Below are 19,073 nucleotides of genomic sequence, written 5' to 3'. Positions count from 1 at the left end.
TATCCTTTCATCTATATCGGCCTGCCTATCACACCCTCGATCGATTGTATCACGTTAACACAATGATCATTATAATAATAATAATAATATAATGAATGTAATTTACGTCGCGGTCAATTGGTTATGACTCTTATTTCGAATTCCTGAAGTCCTGGGTCCAGATATTTACTCAAAGACTTGTTATTCTAACAGGGGTTTTCATGGTATTCCTCAGACCCTCCACAAAGACACCAGTATAGCACCTTAGGTTATGCCACGGTCCATTGAACGCTACATAGTGTGAGCTACGAGAGCGTCGTTAAATAAACAATACAGCTCTCTGTTCATGTAGAGAAGTTACATAATTTCGGGCTGCTATAGCAACGAACTGTCCCGAACGAGCGAGTAGTCTTATGTTGCGAACAGGGAAGGACTCGGACAGCCTATAGCGAATAGGCTTCCTGTGTTAATATTTCCAGTGTAACGGCCCATTTTCAGGTAACAACAGGAGCGATTTCTAGAGCCGGCCGGGCAAACTGGCTCTGGAGTATTTCGTTCTGTTTTTCCCTCCTAATCAGCATTCCACCATTGCTCAATGCCCCCACCAGGCAACACGTTATCAGGCGATCCAGGTTAGCTGGGCTTTATCGCTATGCTGACCCGCTCTTATAGGGTTAGCTCAGTCATTATAGTAACTTCGTTAACTTCGTTAAGGGCTGGACGACCGGGTTCGAGTCCTCTTCAGTACAGCGTCTCTGGGGTAAACGCAGTTTTTTTTATTGCAAGTGGGGTGGGACTAAGTCCCTTGTACTGGCCTATTGTACCAGCCCCAGATGATAGGTGAGGGTGATTCCTAACCAGAGTGTGTGTGTGTGTGTGGGGGGGGGGTACGACGCCGTCAGTATTGACGCTACATGGCGTCGAACGGTAAGATGATGATGAATGATGAATTAGAAAGGACGTGGAAGGAATCGACGTAGTATCCCGAAATTTTCCTGGAGGGACTGAGGAAAACCACGGAAACCTTAGTCAGGATAACCCGTGCCCCGAACAGGAGTGTAGAGCGTTAGTCTGGTGTACCCAGTGGGTACTGGGGACTCGGTAAAGTGGCCGGAGGCTGAAGCTGTCTTCTCACCATCTATTGCTGAGGTGCAGAATGCATGTAGCCATACCTCCACTCCCCCAGTGCCGTTATTTGGAACTCTCGTAGCTTTCTCACATTGCTGACGTCACATCTGTGCCTTGTGGGCTGGGCTCGTTGCTGAGGAGCTGCTCCGCAGGGACGTGGAGGAGTGACGCCTGTTGTTCAGTACTTGAGTTATCGGGACTTGTTCCTGTGTTGCACAGGTTCTGGCTGCCGCAGGGCCGATGGCGGCCATCACGAGCTCCGGCATGACAACTGGCTTCTCGGCCGTCCTACTGCCCCAGCTTCAGTCCCCGGACAGTGTAATCCCTATCTCTGACAACCAGGCCACCTGGATCGGTAAGTGTGCACGTGTTGGAGTGACTGGAGTGGCGATCCGAGTTATCGGACACTTCAGTAAGTATCTCTACAGATCACTAACAGAGTCACGGTCTTAACTGCGATGCTTGGTAGCGGCTTCCAACAGTGGACATTTCTCTGCTCCCTGACTCACGTCCTCGCAGGGTGGCGGCCATCTCACACCAACCTCGTACTCTTCTAACTGCCGTCTCAGGACTTCCTGTAATCAAGTCAAAGTCAAAGTCACATTGCCACTGACGATCAGTCAGTCAATAAGTCTGGGGCTCATGACCAGATATTTATTGCTGTTAGACAGTTAAACACCGCTTCCAACAGTTACTGCATTGTTGCGGCAATTATGTGGCGGTTACTGAACCATTGCCTAGCACCGGGCGTTTTCGCAGAGCCGATCCCTAGCAACGGCTCTCTATGCTACCTTCACAATTCTTGTTTTCAGCAGACATGCCACAGTATGTATATGATGGGCCCAAAAAGGAAGTGTGAACCGGAGAACCCCCACCGCCTCTTACAGACCAATGTACACTTACCTGTATGCGTCGTGCGGGTTGGCTCAGCCGTGGCACCTACTGTCCTGACTGACTTGTTTCGTGGTGTTCCTCAGTCCGTGCAGGAAAATGCCGGCATGTTTCTCAGCTAGGTCACGATCGTTTCCTTCGAAATCCTTGCCAACTCGCAATTCATCATCTAACCATGTCGGGCTCTGATATGTGGTCTGCCTACCCGCAGTGCCGCAAAATGGCCCACAAAACAAACACTGTTTTCCGGCTGTTGTCTGTGAGCAGTGCTGACGACGTTTCGGAGGTATATACTGCTTTCATATTCGACTCTTTGTTTTTCGGGGGGGGGGGAACTTTAAAAATTTGCTCACACACTTAGCTATGAGGAGTTTACGAATATGTCCCGAGGCACAGAATTAGTGCAAGAGAACTGAACGTGAGGAAGCCTTACACGTCCCCTGCTCTTGCGGTTGCATTTCTCCAGACGGGGTAGCAAGGGAAGGGACAAGCAGCCCCATAAGATCTGGATAATTTATCTCCACAGACAACATGAGACACTCGCAGCGCCGCTCGTGATGACTTCAGGAACTTTGCTTGCAATGTTTGAAATTAGTACTTGGCATATTTACTTTTTTTTTTCCACTGTTTATGTTTCCAAGAATTGCTTGCCCCTCCCATGCTGGCGGCCCTGGTATATACCGACCGAATGGCCAGGTTCGCATGTTGACATGCTAGATATACTGTGGTGTAAGTGCACTGAGGAGAATAAGAAATCCTGTACTGTGTGTCTGCAGCGAGCGTCGCGGCGCTGCCCATGGGGCCAGGAAGCGTCCTTGGCGGCGTCATCATGGAGAGGCTGGGGCGACGCGCCGCGCACCAGCTGGTCTGTGTGCCCTACGTCCTGGGCTGGGTGCTGATCTCCCTGGCCCGCAACCCCGCCATGCTGTACGTTGGCCGCTTCCTCACGGGGCTGTGCGTCGGCATGATCGGTCCCGTGTCGCCCGTCTTCATCGCCGAGACGTCGGGGCCCGCGTACCGTGGCGTGCTGCTGGCCACCGTGTCACTGGCCGTGGCCACTGGCATCCTGCTGGCCAACCTCCTGGGCACTTTCCTGCACTGGCAACTGGCGGCGGCCATCAGCGCGATCTTCCCGCTCGTCTGTTACGTGGGCGTGTTCTGGGTGCCTGAGTCGCCCGCCTGGCTGGCCGCGAGGGGCCGCCGTGCTGGGGCCACGGCAGCCTTTCACTGGTACCGGGGCTACTCGCCAGATGGCAGCAAGGAGCTCAGGGACTTGCTCAACAAACACGCGACGGTACGCGCGAAGTACACCTGGGCCGAGCTGTGGGTGGAAATACGCAAGATGTCCTTCCTGAAGCCGTTTGTTGTCATGGTTGTTTTCTTCTCCGTGATGCAATTCAGTGGTGTCAATGCAGTGGCGTTTTACACCGTGACTATCCTCAACGGGGTGGGTAGCGGTCTGGACGCCTTCCTTGCCACGAACATCATCGGACTTATTCGCGTCCTCATGTCCGTCGTGGCTTGCATCCTCGCGCGCCGATTTGGCCGACGCCTGCTAGCCATCAGTTCGAGTCTGGGCGCCGCGGCGTCCCTGCTTGGCCTCGGCGCTGTCGGCCCTGGCTGGGCGCCGGTGGTGCTCTTGGTGTCTTACATCTGTTTCATCAGCATCGGACTGGTGCCCCTGCCGTGGGTCATGGTGGGGGAGGTCTTCCCTTCCGTCGTGCGAGGGTTCGGGAGCGGCGCCTCCACCTGCCACTGCTTCCTCGTCTTCTTCGCTGTCGTGAAAACTGGGCCCGACCTAATCGCAAGCGTCGGCATCCACGGAGCCTTCTACACGTACGGGGCAGTGGCTCTTGGGGGTGCCGTGTTCCTGTACGCCTTCCTGCCCGAGACGAGGAACAGGACGCTGCAGGACATCGAGGACACGTACTGCCGGACGGACCGGCTTGCCTGATGCCACTGTCCAGGGCTGGGGAGAGTCGCTCTACTCACTGCTCCCTGCGCTGCGCTCGTCACCGGAGTCCCCTCACGGGAAGTGCCGTCAGTTCGACATTTTGTGTAGCTCAGAACCGTCTGTGAGTGCCAGGATCTATCCCGACGGAGACAAGCGAAACTTTTGTCTACAGACACCCTCAAACCGTGTACGGATATTCTTGCTAATTGGCCTGAAGTGTTCAGCGTAGAAGAATGTTTTCAAAAGACACAGATTTACTTTATAATTTTAATATGTGACATATTTCTTTCATTGACAAATTCGAATTTTCCCAGAGCTCGGGGGAGAGTGATGCCGTCATCCTCCCTACTGGCTCTCATGTTACTGGCCCTTGGAAGTTCGAGGGAATTTCTCTTCATTTTTATATAAATTATATTGTTATTGTTTACTGATATGAAGTTCAATTACAACGAGTTATACATACCGAATGAGTCTCAAGATACCACGTCATCTAGCCATTGCTTTTTAGCGCATGCGCAGTTTTCTTCTCGGAGAAAATAATTTCCCTTCGTGTCTTTCTCCATCTTTCTTCCCTTCGTTTATCACTGTCGTATCTTTACGACCTTCGTTCTTTCATCCCGTATTTTTTTCTGTCCTTTTTATTCTTCTGTCCTATTGTCGTCCAAACCCCCATCCTTCCTACCTCTCCTTTGCAGTCAAGCAGTAGCCTGCCGTACTGCATGCTGATTACCATTCCCACTTCGCCTCCAGGGGTGGGCTGCGTGATTTCAACATTTTTTCCTCGTCCCGTACACGCTCTGTTACTCCGTGGAGTCTGGTAGGGACTCGGCAACTTTTCCGACACTGACTGAGGTGGCTGAGGACCGAGCGACACGTGTCCCTTCTCAGTTCATAAACAAAATAATTGAGTTGCGCCAATGCGCAACTGTTTCGACCTCATGTTTTCTCCCTAATTACAGCAGTCCATGTTGCAGGGGTGCACAAACGAGTTCCCGCTGTAGCTTCAGGACCCACTTGTCTGTGCACTGTGTTCGCGGCACACCTCGAAGCAAGCCTAGGCAGATGTCTGCTGACTTTTTGCATGGTTATCCTCAGTCAGTCAGAGAAAGGCCGCGACCAGTATCTTTTTCTACGCGACACAACTTCAGTAGTTGTTACAACGTTGTAAAATAGCGGCACTGACATTGGCAACTGAACCTGAACGTCAGAAGAGGAGTTTCCACGTCATACAATCCGGGGAGACGCGCTGCCTCCATCTTCAGGGTTGACGAGAAAGCCAAGCAAACAGAATCTGAAGATGGAGGCAGTACGTTCCTCCGAAACTACAGTTAATTCTATAAGCCGTTAGTTTCTGGCCTGCATCGCGTCGGGCAGTAGGAGGGTGCATGATATATGAAGTGGAAGTGGTCGTGGCCTAATGGAGGGAATGATCACGACCACGGGAACCTCAGTCAGGACAGCCGGTGTCCCGGCCAAGACTCGAACCGAGCACCTCGTGAATGAGAGTCTACAGCTACCGCTCGGTGAGTTTGGTGAGGTCTGGCTCTCTTGTGAACTGCATCCGTAAGGGCGAATTTTCGAAATCTGTGTGGGCTTGAGGAAACTTGTATTTCTCTCTAATCTCTGGTGTAACCAGACAGAAGAGACACGGGATCGAACCCCCACAGTCTTAGGGAGCATCATGCCAATAATCAATACGTCACGTAGTCACCTGCGCAGTGAAAGTGAATGGCGTCACTTCCTGTTGGGCTGTCTGTTCCAAGGAGAGTCTCTTCTGTGCCTGCCTGCCACGTAGTTCAGAGTTGGTCTGTCCCTGTGGGCTGCTGCCTGCACGGCCGAGGAATCAGGTTCGATTTCTCGCATCAGCCGTGTCCAGACGGGCTCTAGAGCCTTCCTACCCTCGTATCCACTGGGTACAGGCATCTAATGCCGAATTTTCAATGTGTGGAGCTATACCTCCACTCCCCTTATAGTCTTCATGCTGTGGTGTTTAAATAAGCACAGGGACAACTTTAATTACATCTAAGCTCGACTCCTATCTGAGGACAAATTTTAAAATATAAAAAAGTACGTATATAATTTTACCTCTTGGTTTGTACGGGTGTCGAACTTGATATCCCATTCTAAGGGAAGAACACAGACTGAGAGCGTTGACGATAATAATCTTGTACTAAGGAGGGTGTGATGGGCAGAACATGTAGTTCGCATGGGAGAGGAGAGCACGTAGAAGTTAAGGATAATAATAAGAACAAGAAGTTCTGGGAAGAACTAATCGCCTTCTTGCCTTTGATGCAACACGCACCACAAATAAAGCGAAAAACTGGGGGGGGGCACAGACACATGGACAGCAAGGTGATCTCATAGCATCCCTCTTTCAGAATGGGGAAAGTGCGCTAAAAGGAGAACAAATTGCAATTGAGTGGTTTCGCTGGATTCATCTGTCTCGGGATAAACATTAGTGTCGCGTTTTTGTGAATGCGGTGCTGAATTCTTGGGTCCCATAAAAGGCAGGGAATTTGATAACTAGCTGGACCACTACTAGCTTCTCAGAAAGTACTTTTTCGCTTAATGTATACAATAGACACGATCTGCTCTGTAAAGCCTGTACAGACAGAGGATTTGTGTGTAGTGCAAAAGTAAGAATTTCCTATAACATGCTAAGTGTGCAAAATGTACACTTGACGAAAGGCCAAACGTATTCATAAGAGACAGCCCCATCTTCTCGTCAGAGATAATGTTACATAAGGACTATGACCGCAACGGTTCAGTTGAAAAAAAAATTGGGCGTGATCCTCAAGGGGCTTGGCGCCAAGAGCAAGTGATTGGCGGTAAACCGCCAGTCGTAAAGTAACTCTGACTCTGAGGTGAGAAGCTGGCAGCTGAGGCCGGGGAGAGTTCGGGAACCCAGAGGAAGGGGAACGTCCGCCGTTGGAAGCCGCTACCAAGCAACGGCTAGTGAAGACTGAGAAGACTTTATGTGTGCTGTTGTTACAGCGATGCTTGGAGCGTGTTATTTGCAGTTACGTTCTGTATGTGTCCAACAAATCCGATTACCAATCCAAACCCCGTCAATAGTCACTCCATCACGTGACAGTATATACTTGCGCCACAACAATATGATGAACAATCAAACTTTTTAAAATTTGGAAAATGTGGGCCTGCTAATGGCACTGAACTATCTTTAAATAATTATTTACGCGGTGCCTAACGACGCTGTCAGTTGCTAGGCGATATAGCGTCGAATGGTAGGGCGATAGCGGCGCTATGAATTGCAAAGGATCTGGGAGGAAGCGGTCGTGGCATATTCGAAGCACTGTCCTGGGATTCGTCGAAGGGAACTGAGGAAAGTTGCAAAATCTCTGTCAGTATAGCTAGTGTATTGGCCGAGATTCGAACAGAGCACCTTCCGGAAGTTATTCTGAAGCGGTACCGCTGCACCAACCTGCTCGGTTTCAGAGTAGGCCTATTCGAAGTTAGCTCGGGCTGTATGAAGGTTCAACTGGAAGTTGTCGTTTTTGGGCGCTGCGATTGCATCATTGCAAGGCAGGTGCAGCGAGTCGACACAAAAAGGAGCCGCAAATGATTCGCCTACCAGCCGAAGGTTTCGGAACTGTGGGTGGCGTGGCCTTTAGCACGTGCAGTTTCAGGCAATGCGTGAGGGGAAACAAATGAAGTTTCATTACGCAACTCGCGGCCCTCTATAAAACAGACGAAAAGCGACGCGGCGCACGGAGAACTCGCACGGGACAAAAGGTGAGCGCATTAATGTTAGTTGCCATAGAGTTAGTTAATTAGTAACATGGATCTTAGGGAGGTGGATGGAACTGGCTCAGGATCTTGGCCATTGGCTGGCTTTGGTGTTAGCGATGTTGAACCTTCGGGTTCTGCTACCAAAGGATTACTTGGTCATTCAGATATTTTCATAAAAACTTGTTGCTGGCGGAAAGGGCGAGATTGCGAACCCAGATGCGCTCCCTCTGCTGCTGTCACAGGGCGGGCGGCAGTTGGACGCGTCCAGGTCACGGCAGATGCGCAGATGCGAGGCTGCAGGCAACGTCTGTAGGGCCTGTAGCGAACGGGAACTTGTGTCCTGTCGTACAGACATCTACGGGTGCCGTCTGGGGGGGGGGCATGCACCTCCCTAACATTTTAAAGATGTCTGCAAGGAAATGCATCAAATATTAAAATCAAAGACAAACATATTTTTAAATAACTTCTTTCTTTTCTAAATACTTCGGGGGAGTGGATTCTCAAGGTGTGGGTCGCGATGTACTGTAAGAAATACCGCCGAGTTCGCAGCTGTACCCACGCCCAGGTTGCCCAGCCACTGGGTCAGTGGGGTAGCGGGAGCCGGCGAAACATTTTGTAAACATATCCGTGACTGTACAGGTGCACTTTACACCTTACTTCAGGTCTGGGGAGGCTGTGAAGCTATTCTCGTTCCTGCTGCCAGCGTACAGCCTGGTACTGTACTCTTCTCTGACCTGCAGAAATGGGAAGTCGTGTAAATTTAGGTAATATATTAGGCGGCAGTTTTATTGGGAAATTGAGGAAACACGTGCTTAAGGACTGTTAATAAAAATACTCTTCAACGGCTTAAAAGCAAGTTTGTAAGCGAAATTTCTGGTGTGCCTCCTAACAAGAGCGCGCATGTGTAGTAGGCGTGAGCTGGACTCTCGTTGCAACAATCGTCTCGCTTTTTGCTTGCTGCAGATGGCTCCCCTGCTCCTTATCTTGTGCCTGCTTCTGTGCTACATGAGCTTCCGTTTCCGTCGCCGACGCATGGAGGCGCTGGCTGCCAAGTTACCGGGTCCCACGGCCTGGCCACTCATAGGGAGCGCCCTACAGTTTCTGGGCTCCTCGCACGGTAAGGGCCGTTACCCTGTTTCCATCTCATTCTATCATTTGTTGCGTGCCTTCTATCCATCTTTGTTCTCTGTCTTGTCCCGCAGATTTAGTCGCCACCATATCCCGGATACTGCACCGCTACCAGACTCCGACCGCCTTCTGGCTCGGACCCCGTCTCTACGTGGCCATTGCGCGTCCTGCAGACATCGAGGTAAGACACGCTGCTCGTGTTATACCTGTCTGTCTACACTTGCCGCAACTACATGGCTGCTTCCTCTCCCCAGGCTGTGTTGACGAGCCCACACGCGCTGGAGAGGGACCCGGTGTACCGCTTTTTGGAGCCCTGGTTTGGGAACGGCATCTTTACTGCCCAAGGTGAGCCCCCCCCCCCTGAAGACCGTCAGGACGTCTCGCAACGAGGGACAGCCAGAATACTTGTTACAAGCTCGCGTTTAAGGAATTTAAGGATAATTTTCCCACTACGGTAGCCTGGGATCGATCTCAGGTCAGATCATGTGGGACTGGGGCGAGTTTTCGCCGAGTGCTTCAGCTCGTCCTGTCAATTTTCATTCCATCAACTGCAGCACAGTCAATCGACATTATGTGGTTTCTCTACCGGTGGCGTCTTTAAATAACCAACTGAAGGTTTACGGATCGCCTTAAACCTGTGGATCCCTGAGTAGAAACAGAATAATAATTTCTTCCCCTTTTTAATTTTTGTAGATTTCCTTTCTTTTTTCTTTTGTCTCCAAAAATGTGCGATTGTCAGATGTCTGGCTTGCCTCATTCCCCTTCTGGTACACAAAACCTGGCCACTAACAGACCCACGAACACTTCCCTGAACAGTGTCAACGTGGCGCATCAACCGGAAACACATCCTGCCGACCTTCAGCCCGCGAATCCTGCAAGATTTTGTGGACGTGTTCAGTGCGCAGGCGCAGATCCTGGTTCGGAAACTGGCCGAGGAAGTCGGCAAAGGCGCCTTCGATGTTTCCCACTACGTGAACCTCTGCTCGTTGGACATTATATGCGGTGAGGAGCCATGATTTCGAAAGACGTCGAGACTTGCAGTCGTATGGATTGGACTAAAGTGACTGTCTTGTTTCAGAGACCGCGATGGGGCTGAGCATTGGAGCGCAGGACGGCAACAACTCCGACTATATCAGGTCCACAGACAGGTGAGATTCAAATCTGGTGCCTGACAACTAAAACACAATGAAGATTTTTGTCTTGTTGGATTTGTCACCGTGTAGTCTGACACATATTTAACAGCGTTTCGAAACATACTGTTACCTCCATCTTCATTATGAAACAGTAAGCTGAGCATGGAGACAAGCGACTAGGACACGCGGTAGCGTTTCCGAGAGGTTGGTCGCTTCTTACAAGACTGGACGGCGTCAGTTGCCCAGAAGACAGGAACCTCATAGTCTAGCCGTCAGGATTATTTCCGAAGGCAGTTACATTTAAGCCTCTGCTGGCTGTCCAGGAGCGTTCAGGACAGAACAGCACAGTTTTTGAATGCTGCAAATTGTTTTTATTCACTTCCACGTGTTTACTTCTATTTCAATTTTGAATCTTCTTAAAGTCCCCGATGGGGGGGGGGACAGATGCCTGTTTTGTCCCGCAGCTCAAGGGAGGTCACTCTCCCAGTTTCTGTTTCTATACTATTTCGGTCCTGCTTCGTATTCTTGGGGTCCCGGGTTCAAATTTCGGCCCGAAGACCAGCTGTTACGACGGAGGTCCCAGTGGTTATCCTCAGTCCCTCAGTATCCTCAGATACTAATTTAAACTGGGCCACGACCACTTCCTCCTGAATCCTTTTGCTAATCATCCTACAAAATCCATGGTATTAAAGGCGTCGTGAAATAAACAATAAATGAAACAGACACTCTGGGCTGTGACTCCGTATTGTCTGGGAGAGCTTTGAAGTGCCGGAGGAACGTACCGCCTCCATCTTTCGAGTCGTCAAGATCGCGAAACAAGCAAAAAGCGCTACGTTCCCCCGAAACGTTGTTCAGTTTGTAGCAGACTGTATGCATTCTGTGTGCAGGCTGTGCCAGATAACGACTCTCCGTGTCTTCAAACTGTGGCTTCACCCGGACTGGCTCTTCAACCTGACGCCCCTAGGCAGAGAGCAGGCGCGCCATCTTCGCTGCACACACAACATGGTCAACGCGGTGAGTGCTGTAACTTCAACCAGCTGCTCCATTTCTTCATGGACGATCCACTTTAATATTATCATACCACTTCCGCTCAGTCGCCTTAAGGCTCGTCCAGTGGGCTTTTGTGGATGACACAATTTTCATGACGTTCATAAGTCTCTTGGTGTCAACGTTAAACAGTAGCTAGCCGCTAGCATGGATCAGACTCCTTGTTGAAGAGCTGACAGTAGCTCAGCTGGCCAAAGAATTCGCCCCCTCTTGTGGAAACCGCAGGTTCATTGCCGCATTCACATGAGCCCGCCACTAGACACTATCCCATGCCAGGAGAATCCAGTTCGCACTCCCCCACACAGTTATTCTTGAAAACAAATTTTAATATTATCCTCCCATATACCCCTGTGTGCTCCATGAGCTCTCTCACATTCAGATTTGACGGCTGAAGTACATAAGACTTTTACTGACTGTCATGCGTGCTTCAAGTCTCGCCCATCTCCTCCTCCTTGTTCGATCAGCCTAATGGCATGGGCGTGGAGGAGATCTCTCCACCCCTTCGTCACCTCCTCCCTCACCCTGAGTCTACGTCCGCCCGCCACTATGGCAGACCAAGTTTCAGACCCACACCGCACAGCGGGGCTATGCATTCCCATCTTCACGCACTCACTTTAGACTAGAAATTTCCATCTCTTGCTGGGTCTTGCAAGTGTCGCTCCTCCACAACATGATGTGGGAACTGCCCACATTCAAGCAAGTGTGACAACGCGAGCTTCATTGCTTAGCAACGACGAGTAAAATCGGTTGCTAGGCAAAGCCTACAACAATACGGACAGTGACATGTTTTCTANATGTAAAGTCTAAGAACAGGAACAGACTTTCAGATGTCGTGTTATCACATATTCTTCGAGTGGCAACCTCACAATTAGAAGTGGATTTTATATCATTGGTTTCCAGTTTTATGAAACCACAGTGCTCTCATTAAAACAGTGTGTATATGAGGATTTAGGTATAATCATTAGACCATAAAAACTATGATTGAAAGTCTTTTGTGCTCATCCCTGCTGAAAGAGGAATTTGTGCTGTTTTATGGTAAGTAATTGCACATTTCAAGGCATTTTATTTTTCTTTCTTAAATTATAATTGCATTTTCCCCCGGCATATATAAAACTAAACATAAGGCATGATCTGGCCAGTGTTTCTTTAAGAAAAAATGCTCTGGGGGTAGAAGTGATAGAAGGCAATAAAATCGATTGGTGAAATTTTCATTATCGGCTTAATATTATTGGTGCAACGTAAAATTTAAATACATAGGTTTAAATGCACTGTTTTTATACGGGTTGTGACTGATTCAGTTTGGGGGGCAATACTCCCCGACCACTCTTCTGAAAGAAACACCGTATCTGGCCCCTGATGGTGTTCTATAAACTAAATTTGGCCCTCGAGATGTATTAGGTTGGCCAACGCTGGTCTAGTTAATGTGGGACCCTCAACATCTCACAACCCTATGGGCCTTCACGGTCTGTTGCAGGGATAGCTTTACTTTTTACTTACGCTGTCAGTTGCTCAGCTTAATATAAAAGGCTGTGGAAGGAAGCGGTCGTGGCCTATCGTCTGTGCTCATTCAAACGCAGCCGCTGTATCAGTGTCAGTTTGCACTCCTCTCCTAAGGAAGGAAGTCGCTACAGCATCTAGGCTAGAGGTCTGACGACACGTAGATCGGGGTTCGAGTCTCAGCAGAGGCAGATATGTGTCCAGACCCATTCGGGACAGCTTCGCATTCCGTGGGTACTCTACTGGAGACCGTATTCCCTGGGGTAACACGGCCGGGGCGTGAGGCCAAGGTTAAGGATGCCTGGAGCTATGCCTCCACTCCCCCATGCTGCTTAAATAAACACAGGCACAACAGACCACTGCAGTCCAAGGCCTCCAGTTTTCCGCGTTTCGGATTCTGGTTTGTGTGGACACTGCATATGACCCCCCACACGGGGGATCGGCTCTTCGCGAACACCCTGGCAGCACACAACAAGAGAAACAGAAAAATGCGGACATGCTTTCGAAGTAAAACCCATGTATCAGGTGTTGGAGCGGCAGAGGTCAGTAGTCGGCTTAGCCGGCTGTGCTTTGAGCTCGCGCCGCGCGCAGCGCCACTGTCTACTCCGTTGTCTCTGTTTCAGGTCGTGCGCAGGAAGAGGCTGGAACATGGTTTGAACTCGAACGGTAAGTGGAGGCTGCTGTGATTTCGGGTAGAGCGGGTAGAGAGACCCACTGCGTGTCTGTCCACTGAAACTGTGTCTCCTGCTGACAGATGGCAGCACCTCCAGGAAGGTGTTAATCGACCACTTGCTGGAGCTGACCGGAAAGAGACTGGACGACCAGCAGCTCAAGGACGAGGTCACAACCATGATAGCAGCGGTGCGTGGGCTTTTGTTTCACACCAATTTAGATTTTAAATATTTGACTGTAGTGTTGCCAACCATCAACTGAAACTGCCTGCCGTACGTAAGCAAGGTTGCCATTTCCCTCCGAGGGTTTTCTTTTTGACCCATGGATTTCGCGAATGACGGCTCACGAGGCTTGCCAATACTCTTCCTACTGTTGTAACACCCTCTAGCCTCCTGTGGCCTATGTCAACCAGCCCACACTAGCCAACAGTATAAATATGCATGTGAACAGAACTGCGAGACAGCTGAGGAGGATGTAGGGAACTACGCTAGAGGAGAAAGCGTAACAGCTGAATGGGCGATTTGGGGGGGGGCGAGCATTGGACATCTTCCCGTGGCCTCAGTATAAATACACACCACATGGGAGAAGCTTCGCTTGCAGATTGTACACGAGCTGCATGATGAAGTTCATTCGGTAGATTGTACCAACGCTTCGGAGGAAGTAGCTGCTTCCGTCTTCAGGGAAGGATTTCGAACGATGGCCTGCGTGTCAGAAAAAAACGGATTCATGTTACCGGACCCAAGTTCCAGCCACTGAAACCGGTAGAGTGACTTCAAAACATGGACAGACCAACGCCCCCCTCCCCCCCTTGTNCGAAAGATAGTGGTCACGCTCACCACAAAATGAAACGAAACGCGGAGGGCAGGGTGGGGGGGGGGGGGGGGCAGCAAGCAGGTGCTTGACTTCATCCCAATAAGAAAAAAAGAAAAAATTCGAAGAAAATTGGTCAAATACTAGTACCAAAAATTAAAATTGTTTTTAAACGTACTCGTATTGTTGCATTCTGAATAGTCTGGGGGGAGCACAAGAAACTGACTTAAATAGATTAAAAATAAGTTCGTATGCAATTTTCTTGTTTAATGGATGCAGAAAACGGTAAAACGTAAGAATTTGTCGTTCCAGGTTAATGTTTAGCGACATATTCCTATTTATATGTGGGCATTAGAATGTACTGAAAGTTATCCCATGAATACTGTGACTGAGCAGGGGGCACGCGGTAGCGTAGTTGGTTAAGGCACTATGCTACAAGCCGGAAGGTCGCGGGATCGAATCCCGATGAGATGGATTTTTTCAATTTACCTAATCCTTCCAGCCGCACTATGGCCCTGGGGTCGACTCAGCCTCTAACAGAGATGAATACCGGAAATATTCTTGGGGGTAAAGGGCGGCCGCGCGTAAGGCTGACAACCTTACCGACATCTTTGAACCGATTGTCTAGATAATTTGGAACCTTCAGCGTCTCACAACCCTATGGGCCTTCACAGCCTGTTACAGGAATAGCTTTACTTTTCGCTTTTCTACTGTGACTGAGCTTCCAGAAATACGGTCACAGAGGAACTAAAAAATTCGCAAATAAATGCCTCAAACGTATTACAGAACAACGGAATGGCCTCTACATCTGTTGTGTTGCAACCGAACTCTTTCATCTTACTTTCAGTGACGACGTCTCACATAGCAAAGCTGAAACTGAGGAACGTGTGGCAGCCGTCAGAATATGCCAGTGGGTTGATGCAATTGACACGCTGCCGCTCTAATCCTACGCTTCTTTGTCACAGTGTATCACACTCTGCCCCGATGCCCAGAAGAGACATGCACAATATACATTCCCCCCCCTCCCCCGGTAAAGTGGTTCGAGCTATACCAAAATGAGAACATCTCTATAAAATTTAGCACAGGTTCACCGTACCAATTTAGGTCAAAATCAATCAAATAGTTTGGCCCTTGCTACAGGAGGCGAATGTATCGGACTGAATGAATGGATTTCAAATTCAAAAAGAGCTCGCAATGAAATGGGTGTTTAAATGGCTTACTCGCAGTCTCTGTTCCTATCTCCTCCTACTATCAAGGTCTTGTGAATTTAGCTCGGTGCTTGGTCATAGAGATCGTTTCAGGCGTGACCCCTTGTTTCAGGGAAAGGACACCACTTCCACCGTGACCAGCTTCGTACTGCTTGTCCTGGCCATACACCGGGACGAACAGGTAAGTCTACCGTTACCACGCACAGCACGAAAGTGCGATTCGCGCCCTCTTGTGCCATCCCTTGTCAACAGGCAACGATTTCCCTTCACTAGGAGAAAGTCGCCGAGGAGCTGCATACCATATTCGGTGACTCGGGTCGGCCTGCCACGTCACGTGACCTGCACGAAATGCAGTACTTGGAGCTATGTATCAAGGAGACCATGAGAATGTTCTCTGTGGGGCCCATTATAGCGAGACATCTGACGAGAGACGTGCCACTCTGTAAGTATCCAGGCGACCGTGCTGTGCCTGCCACCACTGCAGCTCAGCACGACACATAGTAAGCTTATGACGAATTATGCTGCAGGCCGGAGGGTCGGCGGTTCGTATCCCGATGTGGTCATAGGATTTTCCAGTTGAGATAACCCTTCCAGCCGCACAATGGCCCTGGGGTCACTCAGCCTCTAACAGAAATAAGTATCAGGAATCTTCTTGGGGATAAGGGCGGCTGGCACGTAAGGCTGACAAACTCACCGCCATCTGTGAGCCGGGTATCTGTAATATGTTGGAACCTCGACGTCTCACAACCCTATGGGCCTCCAGGGCCTGTTACAGGGATAGATGCGATATACCCGCTGAAAGTCAATCAAAGTTTCGGAAAAAAACATGCCATCTCTATATTCAGGGCGAGAACTGAGCCAATCAATAGGATTAAGCAAGCTGCAAGCTCCATACCCGCTTCATACTGGTTCCTTGACTGGGGACTGACGTTCAGGCGCTAACCAGACGCACCCGAAACACTGCCATTTCATCTCACAGGCTGGACAGGTGTAACTCTTCCGCCTTCTCGAGATCCATTTTGTCGTGGTCGCAACACTAGAGAGATGCCCGCCAGTAATGCAACATTGGTTTTGTGAGAATCGTGTAAAGGGAATAAGAAAATAACGGACTCTTTGATTAAGCGAACCTGTTGTGTGAGCATGACGGGTAAAGCTTTCCATAATTGGCAGTGACGTGTCCCAACTAGAACAGGTTTCAATAGTCTCTGGTGATTTTCCTTCATCACTCTCCGGCAAAGTTGCTGTCCATTTAGCTATGTGTGGCAGGCATTTGGTGTCCTGCAGTATCCAAGAAAACGCTCAACAGGGAAAGTATTGGGATGATGAAAGAATCGATACCGACTTTGTGACAGGTTTATATGTTTTCAGCACACCCGACATGAAAAAGCAGGTTCCGCAATTCGGTTTGTATACAGTAACCCCTCTCTAATCCGGATTCTTTGGGGGGGGGGAGAGATTGGTCATACGGGTTAAGCGATAATCAAGAATAATGAATCAACAGATACTTCTAAAAGAAAAAACGAAAGAACTTGGGAAAGGAAATGGAAAATATGGCAGACCTGACTAAAATAGATAAAAAAACAATGCAGAAATTTCTTCCTCTGTCAGAAGCTGAACTCCAAGGTCTCCCCTATCCAGCTCAAGCCAAGCTTGCGTGGTTTCAGTCTCTCCAACACTCATCAACACAGTCTGAAAGTCCTCTCGCTCCTAAATCCCACGTGCCTTTTTAAAGTATGTACTCGACTGTGAACAGATTTCTTCATTTTTCATACTTGGATTCGGATACGCTGTAACCAGACTAGCGAGGGCTTACATCCCTAGGGCCTCAACGGTTGAAGGGTAAGTCAACCGCCAAGCAAGAAACAGGTAGCAATTTTTGTTTCCTGCCTACTTCATATTGGTTTCTTGCTCACCTTAGTCTTCACTCTGAAGACAGAGGCGAAATGTTCCTTCCAAACGTCGGCTAACTTTCAACGGACTACAAGACAGTATACTCGTATTCCACAAGATAAAGCTCTTATAATACATTCTTAACATAAGTCAATAAATTGCCTTACTGCCAACAGTCTTGTGGACACCACAGTAAGTTTAAGGTCTCCGGTGGTGGTGCGACTGCTATGTGGCATCTGCAAGAGCAGCCATGAGATGTCTCTGCGATCTCATTGCAGCGGATGTGGTGCTGCCTGGTGGCAGCTCTGTCGCAATCTGCATACAGCACGTGCACATGGACCCGGAGCACTTCCCGGAGCCACACAAGTTCAAACCGGAGCGCTTCGTGTCGGCCAACAGGCGACATCCATTCAGCTACATTCCCTTCAGCGCTGGCCCTAGGAACTGCATCGGTACGTACATAGGCCACGAACCGCGTACTTCCGTATCCCTGACAGTCGTTAAATGAACAAGCACACAAGCTTTACCTTCTGCACAGTGGCCTACTAATTAAGGTAACGGTGTATGTGTGTGTGCGTGCGTGCTGAGATCGTCGTTGAGCACGTAAATGTAAGCTTTTCGCCTGCACGTGGTCCGGTGTGCTGGACTGAGAAGCAAGGGCTGGACACAAGTTGTGAGATTTGGGTCAAGTGACCGTTTTCATTGCAGTAGCTGCAGGCTTCATTTGTTTTCCTTACTAATCTCAAGAGGGGCCAGATGGGCGGGCATGTAGAACACATGAGAGAGGGTCAGTGAAGTGCATACACAGCGCTGGTCGGCAACCACGAAAGGAAGAGAACAGTTGGAAGACTAAGATGTGGACTGGAGGATAATATTAAGACGGATCTTACGAAATTAGAGTGGGTGTCTGTTGGCTAGGGGCAAGCTCAGTATAAACCTTTGGGACCCATACAAGCGGGGAATTTATCGACCATACTGCGTCCACTACGGGAACAGCGGTTCGTCAGCTTCAGTTGGTGAAGTGGACCGTTACCTCATCACAAGAAAGTAACTAGATTACATTTTCAATATACTTCCGGTATCCATATGAACAAGGGAATTTGATACATGCTGAGCCACAACTCCTTCTGCAAGGTGTCACGTGTCCTGGTCCATAGAAGAGATGTATTTCAGCTAAGCAACTGTCAGCTTCTGCTTGCAGTTAGTCATTTGATTCCTCACTCTGGTATTAGCACGCAGTAGCGTAGTTGGTTGATGCACTATGCTACAAGCCGGAAGGTCGCGAACCTTAACATCTCAACCCTCTGGGCCTCCACGGCCTGTTAACAGGGATACCTTTACTTTACTTACTTCACTTACTCTGGTTTTAGGCCGCTCCATAGCTCAAGCGGTTAGTCGCTGGCTTCCCACCGCGGCGGCCCGGGTCTGGTCAGGTAGGATTTGTGGTGGACAAAGTGGCGTTGGGCAGGTTTTCTCCGAGTACTTCGGTTTCCCTTGCCAATCTTCATTCCACCAATTGCTCCACAATCACCCTCACCTATCATCTGGGGCTGGTACAATAGGCCAGAAGTGGCCGCAGTACAAGGGACTAAGTCCCACCCCACTAGCAGTAAAAAAATTTACTCTGGTTTCACCAACACGAATTGCGTGCGTATGTAGAGTGTAGAGTTTGAAATTAGAATAGTCTGCTGGGAAGTGCAGTATGACGACAGGTCGACACGGGTAACAAACAGTTTCATCCCTGTTTTGATGGTCAGTTCGCCAATGCACAGGAAAACAGTCGCTTCTTGTGACAACCGAACAGAGGATGCGCATACACTGTGGGGACTCACGTAGTATGTGAAAATTTCTGTCCTCTGGGGTTTGACAGCATGTATCCCACACAAATTCAACGCGTTTTGAAGGAAAGTGCTGCCTCCATCTTCAGGCTCCGCTTTCCGTCTCCTTCGTAATTGTTTGCTTGGCTTACTTGTCTCCTCCCGAAGA

General features: G+C 49.4%; 1 protein-coding gene across 13 annotated transcripts in view; it reads left to right on the top strand.

The window, feature by feature from the left end:
* Positions 1 to 19,073, top strand: part of LOC111861425 (cytochrome P450 4C1) — a 90,696-nt gene that overhangs the window by 59,366 nt on the left and 12,257 nt on the right. For 11 of the 13 annotated variants that reach the window (XM_033750320.1, XM_023845971.2, XM_023845973.2 and 8 more), the window contains 11 exons: positions 1,327 to 1,462; positions 8,666 to 8,819; positions 8,905 to 9,011; positions 9,085 to 9,175; positions 9,647 to 9,832; positions 9,909 to 9,978; positions 10,851 to 10,977; positions 13,131 to 13,173; positions 13,262 to 13,368; positions 15,310 to 15,378; positions 17,366 to 17,539. In XM_033750320.1, coding sequence (XP_033606211.1) covers positions 1,327 to 1,462; positions 8,666 to 8,819; positions 8,905 to 9,011; positions 9,085 to 9,175; positions 9,647 to 9,832; positions 9,909 to 9,978; positions 10,851 to 10,977; positions 13,131 to 13,173; positions 13,262 to 13,368; positions 15,310 to 15,378; positions 17,366 to 17,539 — 1,264 coding nt within the window. Of the gene's footprint in view, positions 1 to 1,326; positions 1,463 to 7,654; positions 7,706 to 8,665; positions 8,820 to 8,904; positions 9,012 to 9,084; positions 9,176 to 9,646; positions 9,833 to 9,908; positions 9,979 to 10,850; positions 10,978 to 13,130; positions 13,174 to 13,261; positions 13,369 to 15,309; positions 15,379 to 15,470; positions 15,640 to 17,365; positions 17,540 to 19,073 lie in introns of those variants that run through there. The other 2 variants (XM_023845974.2, XM_023845975.2) reach the window with 2 other exon arrangements.

This window comes from Cryptotermes secundus, unplaced genomic scaffold (assembly GCF_002891405.2).
Source record: "Cryptotermes secundus unplaced genomic scaffold, Csec_1.0 scaffold693, whole genome shotgun sequence".
NCBI classification, from domain to species: domain Eukaryota; kingdom Metazoa; phylum Arthropoda; class Insecta; order Blattodea; family Kalotermitidae; genus Cryptotermes; species Cryptotermes secundus.
Note: the sequence above shows the minus strand (reverse complement) of the source record. Positions and strands in the feature narration are given on the sequence as shown.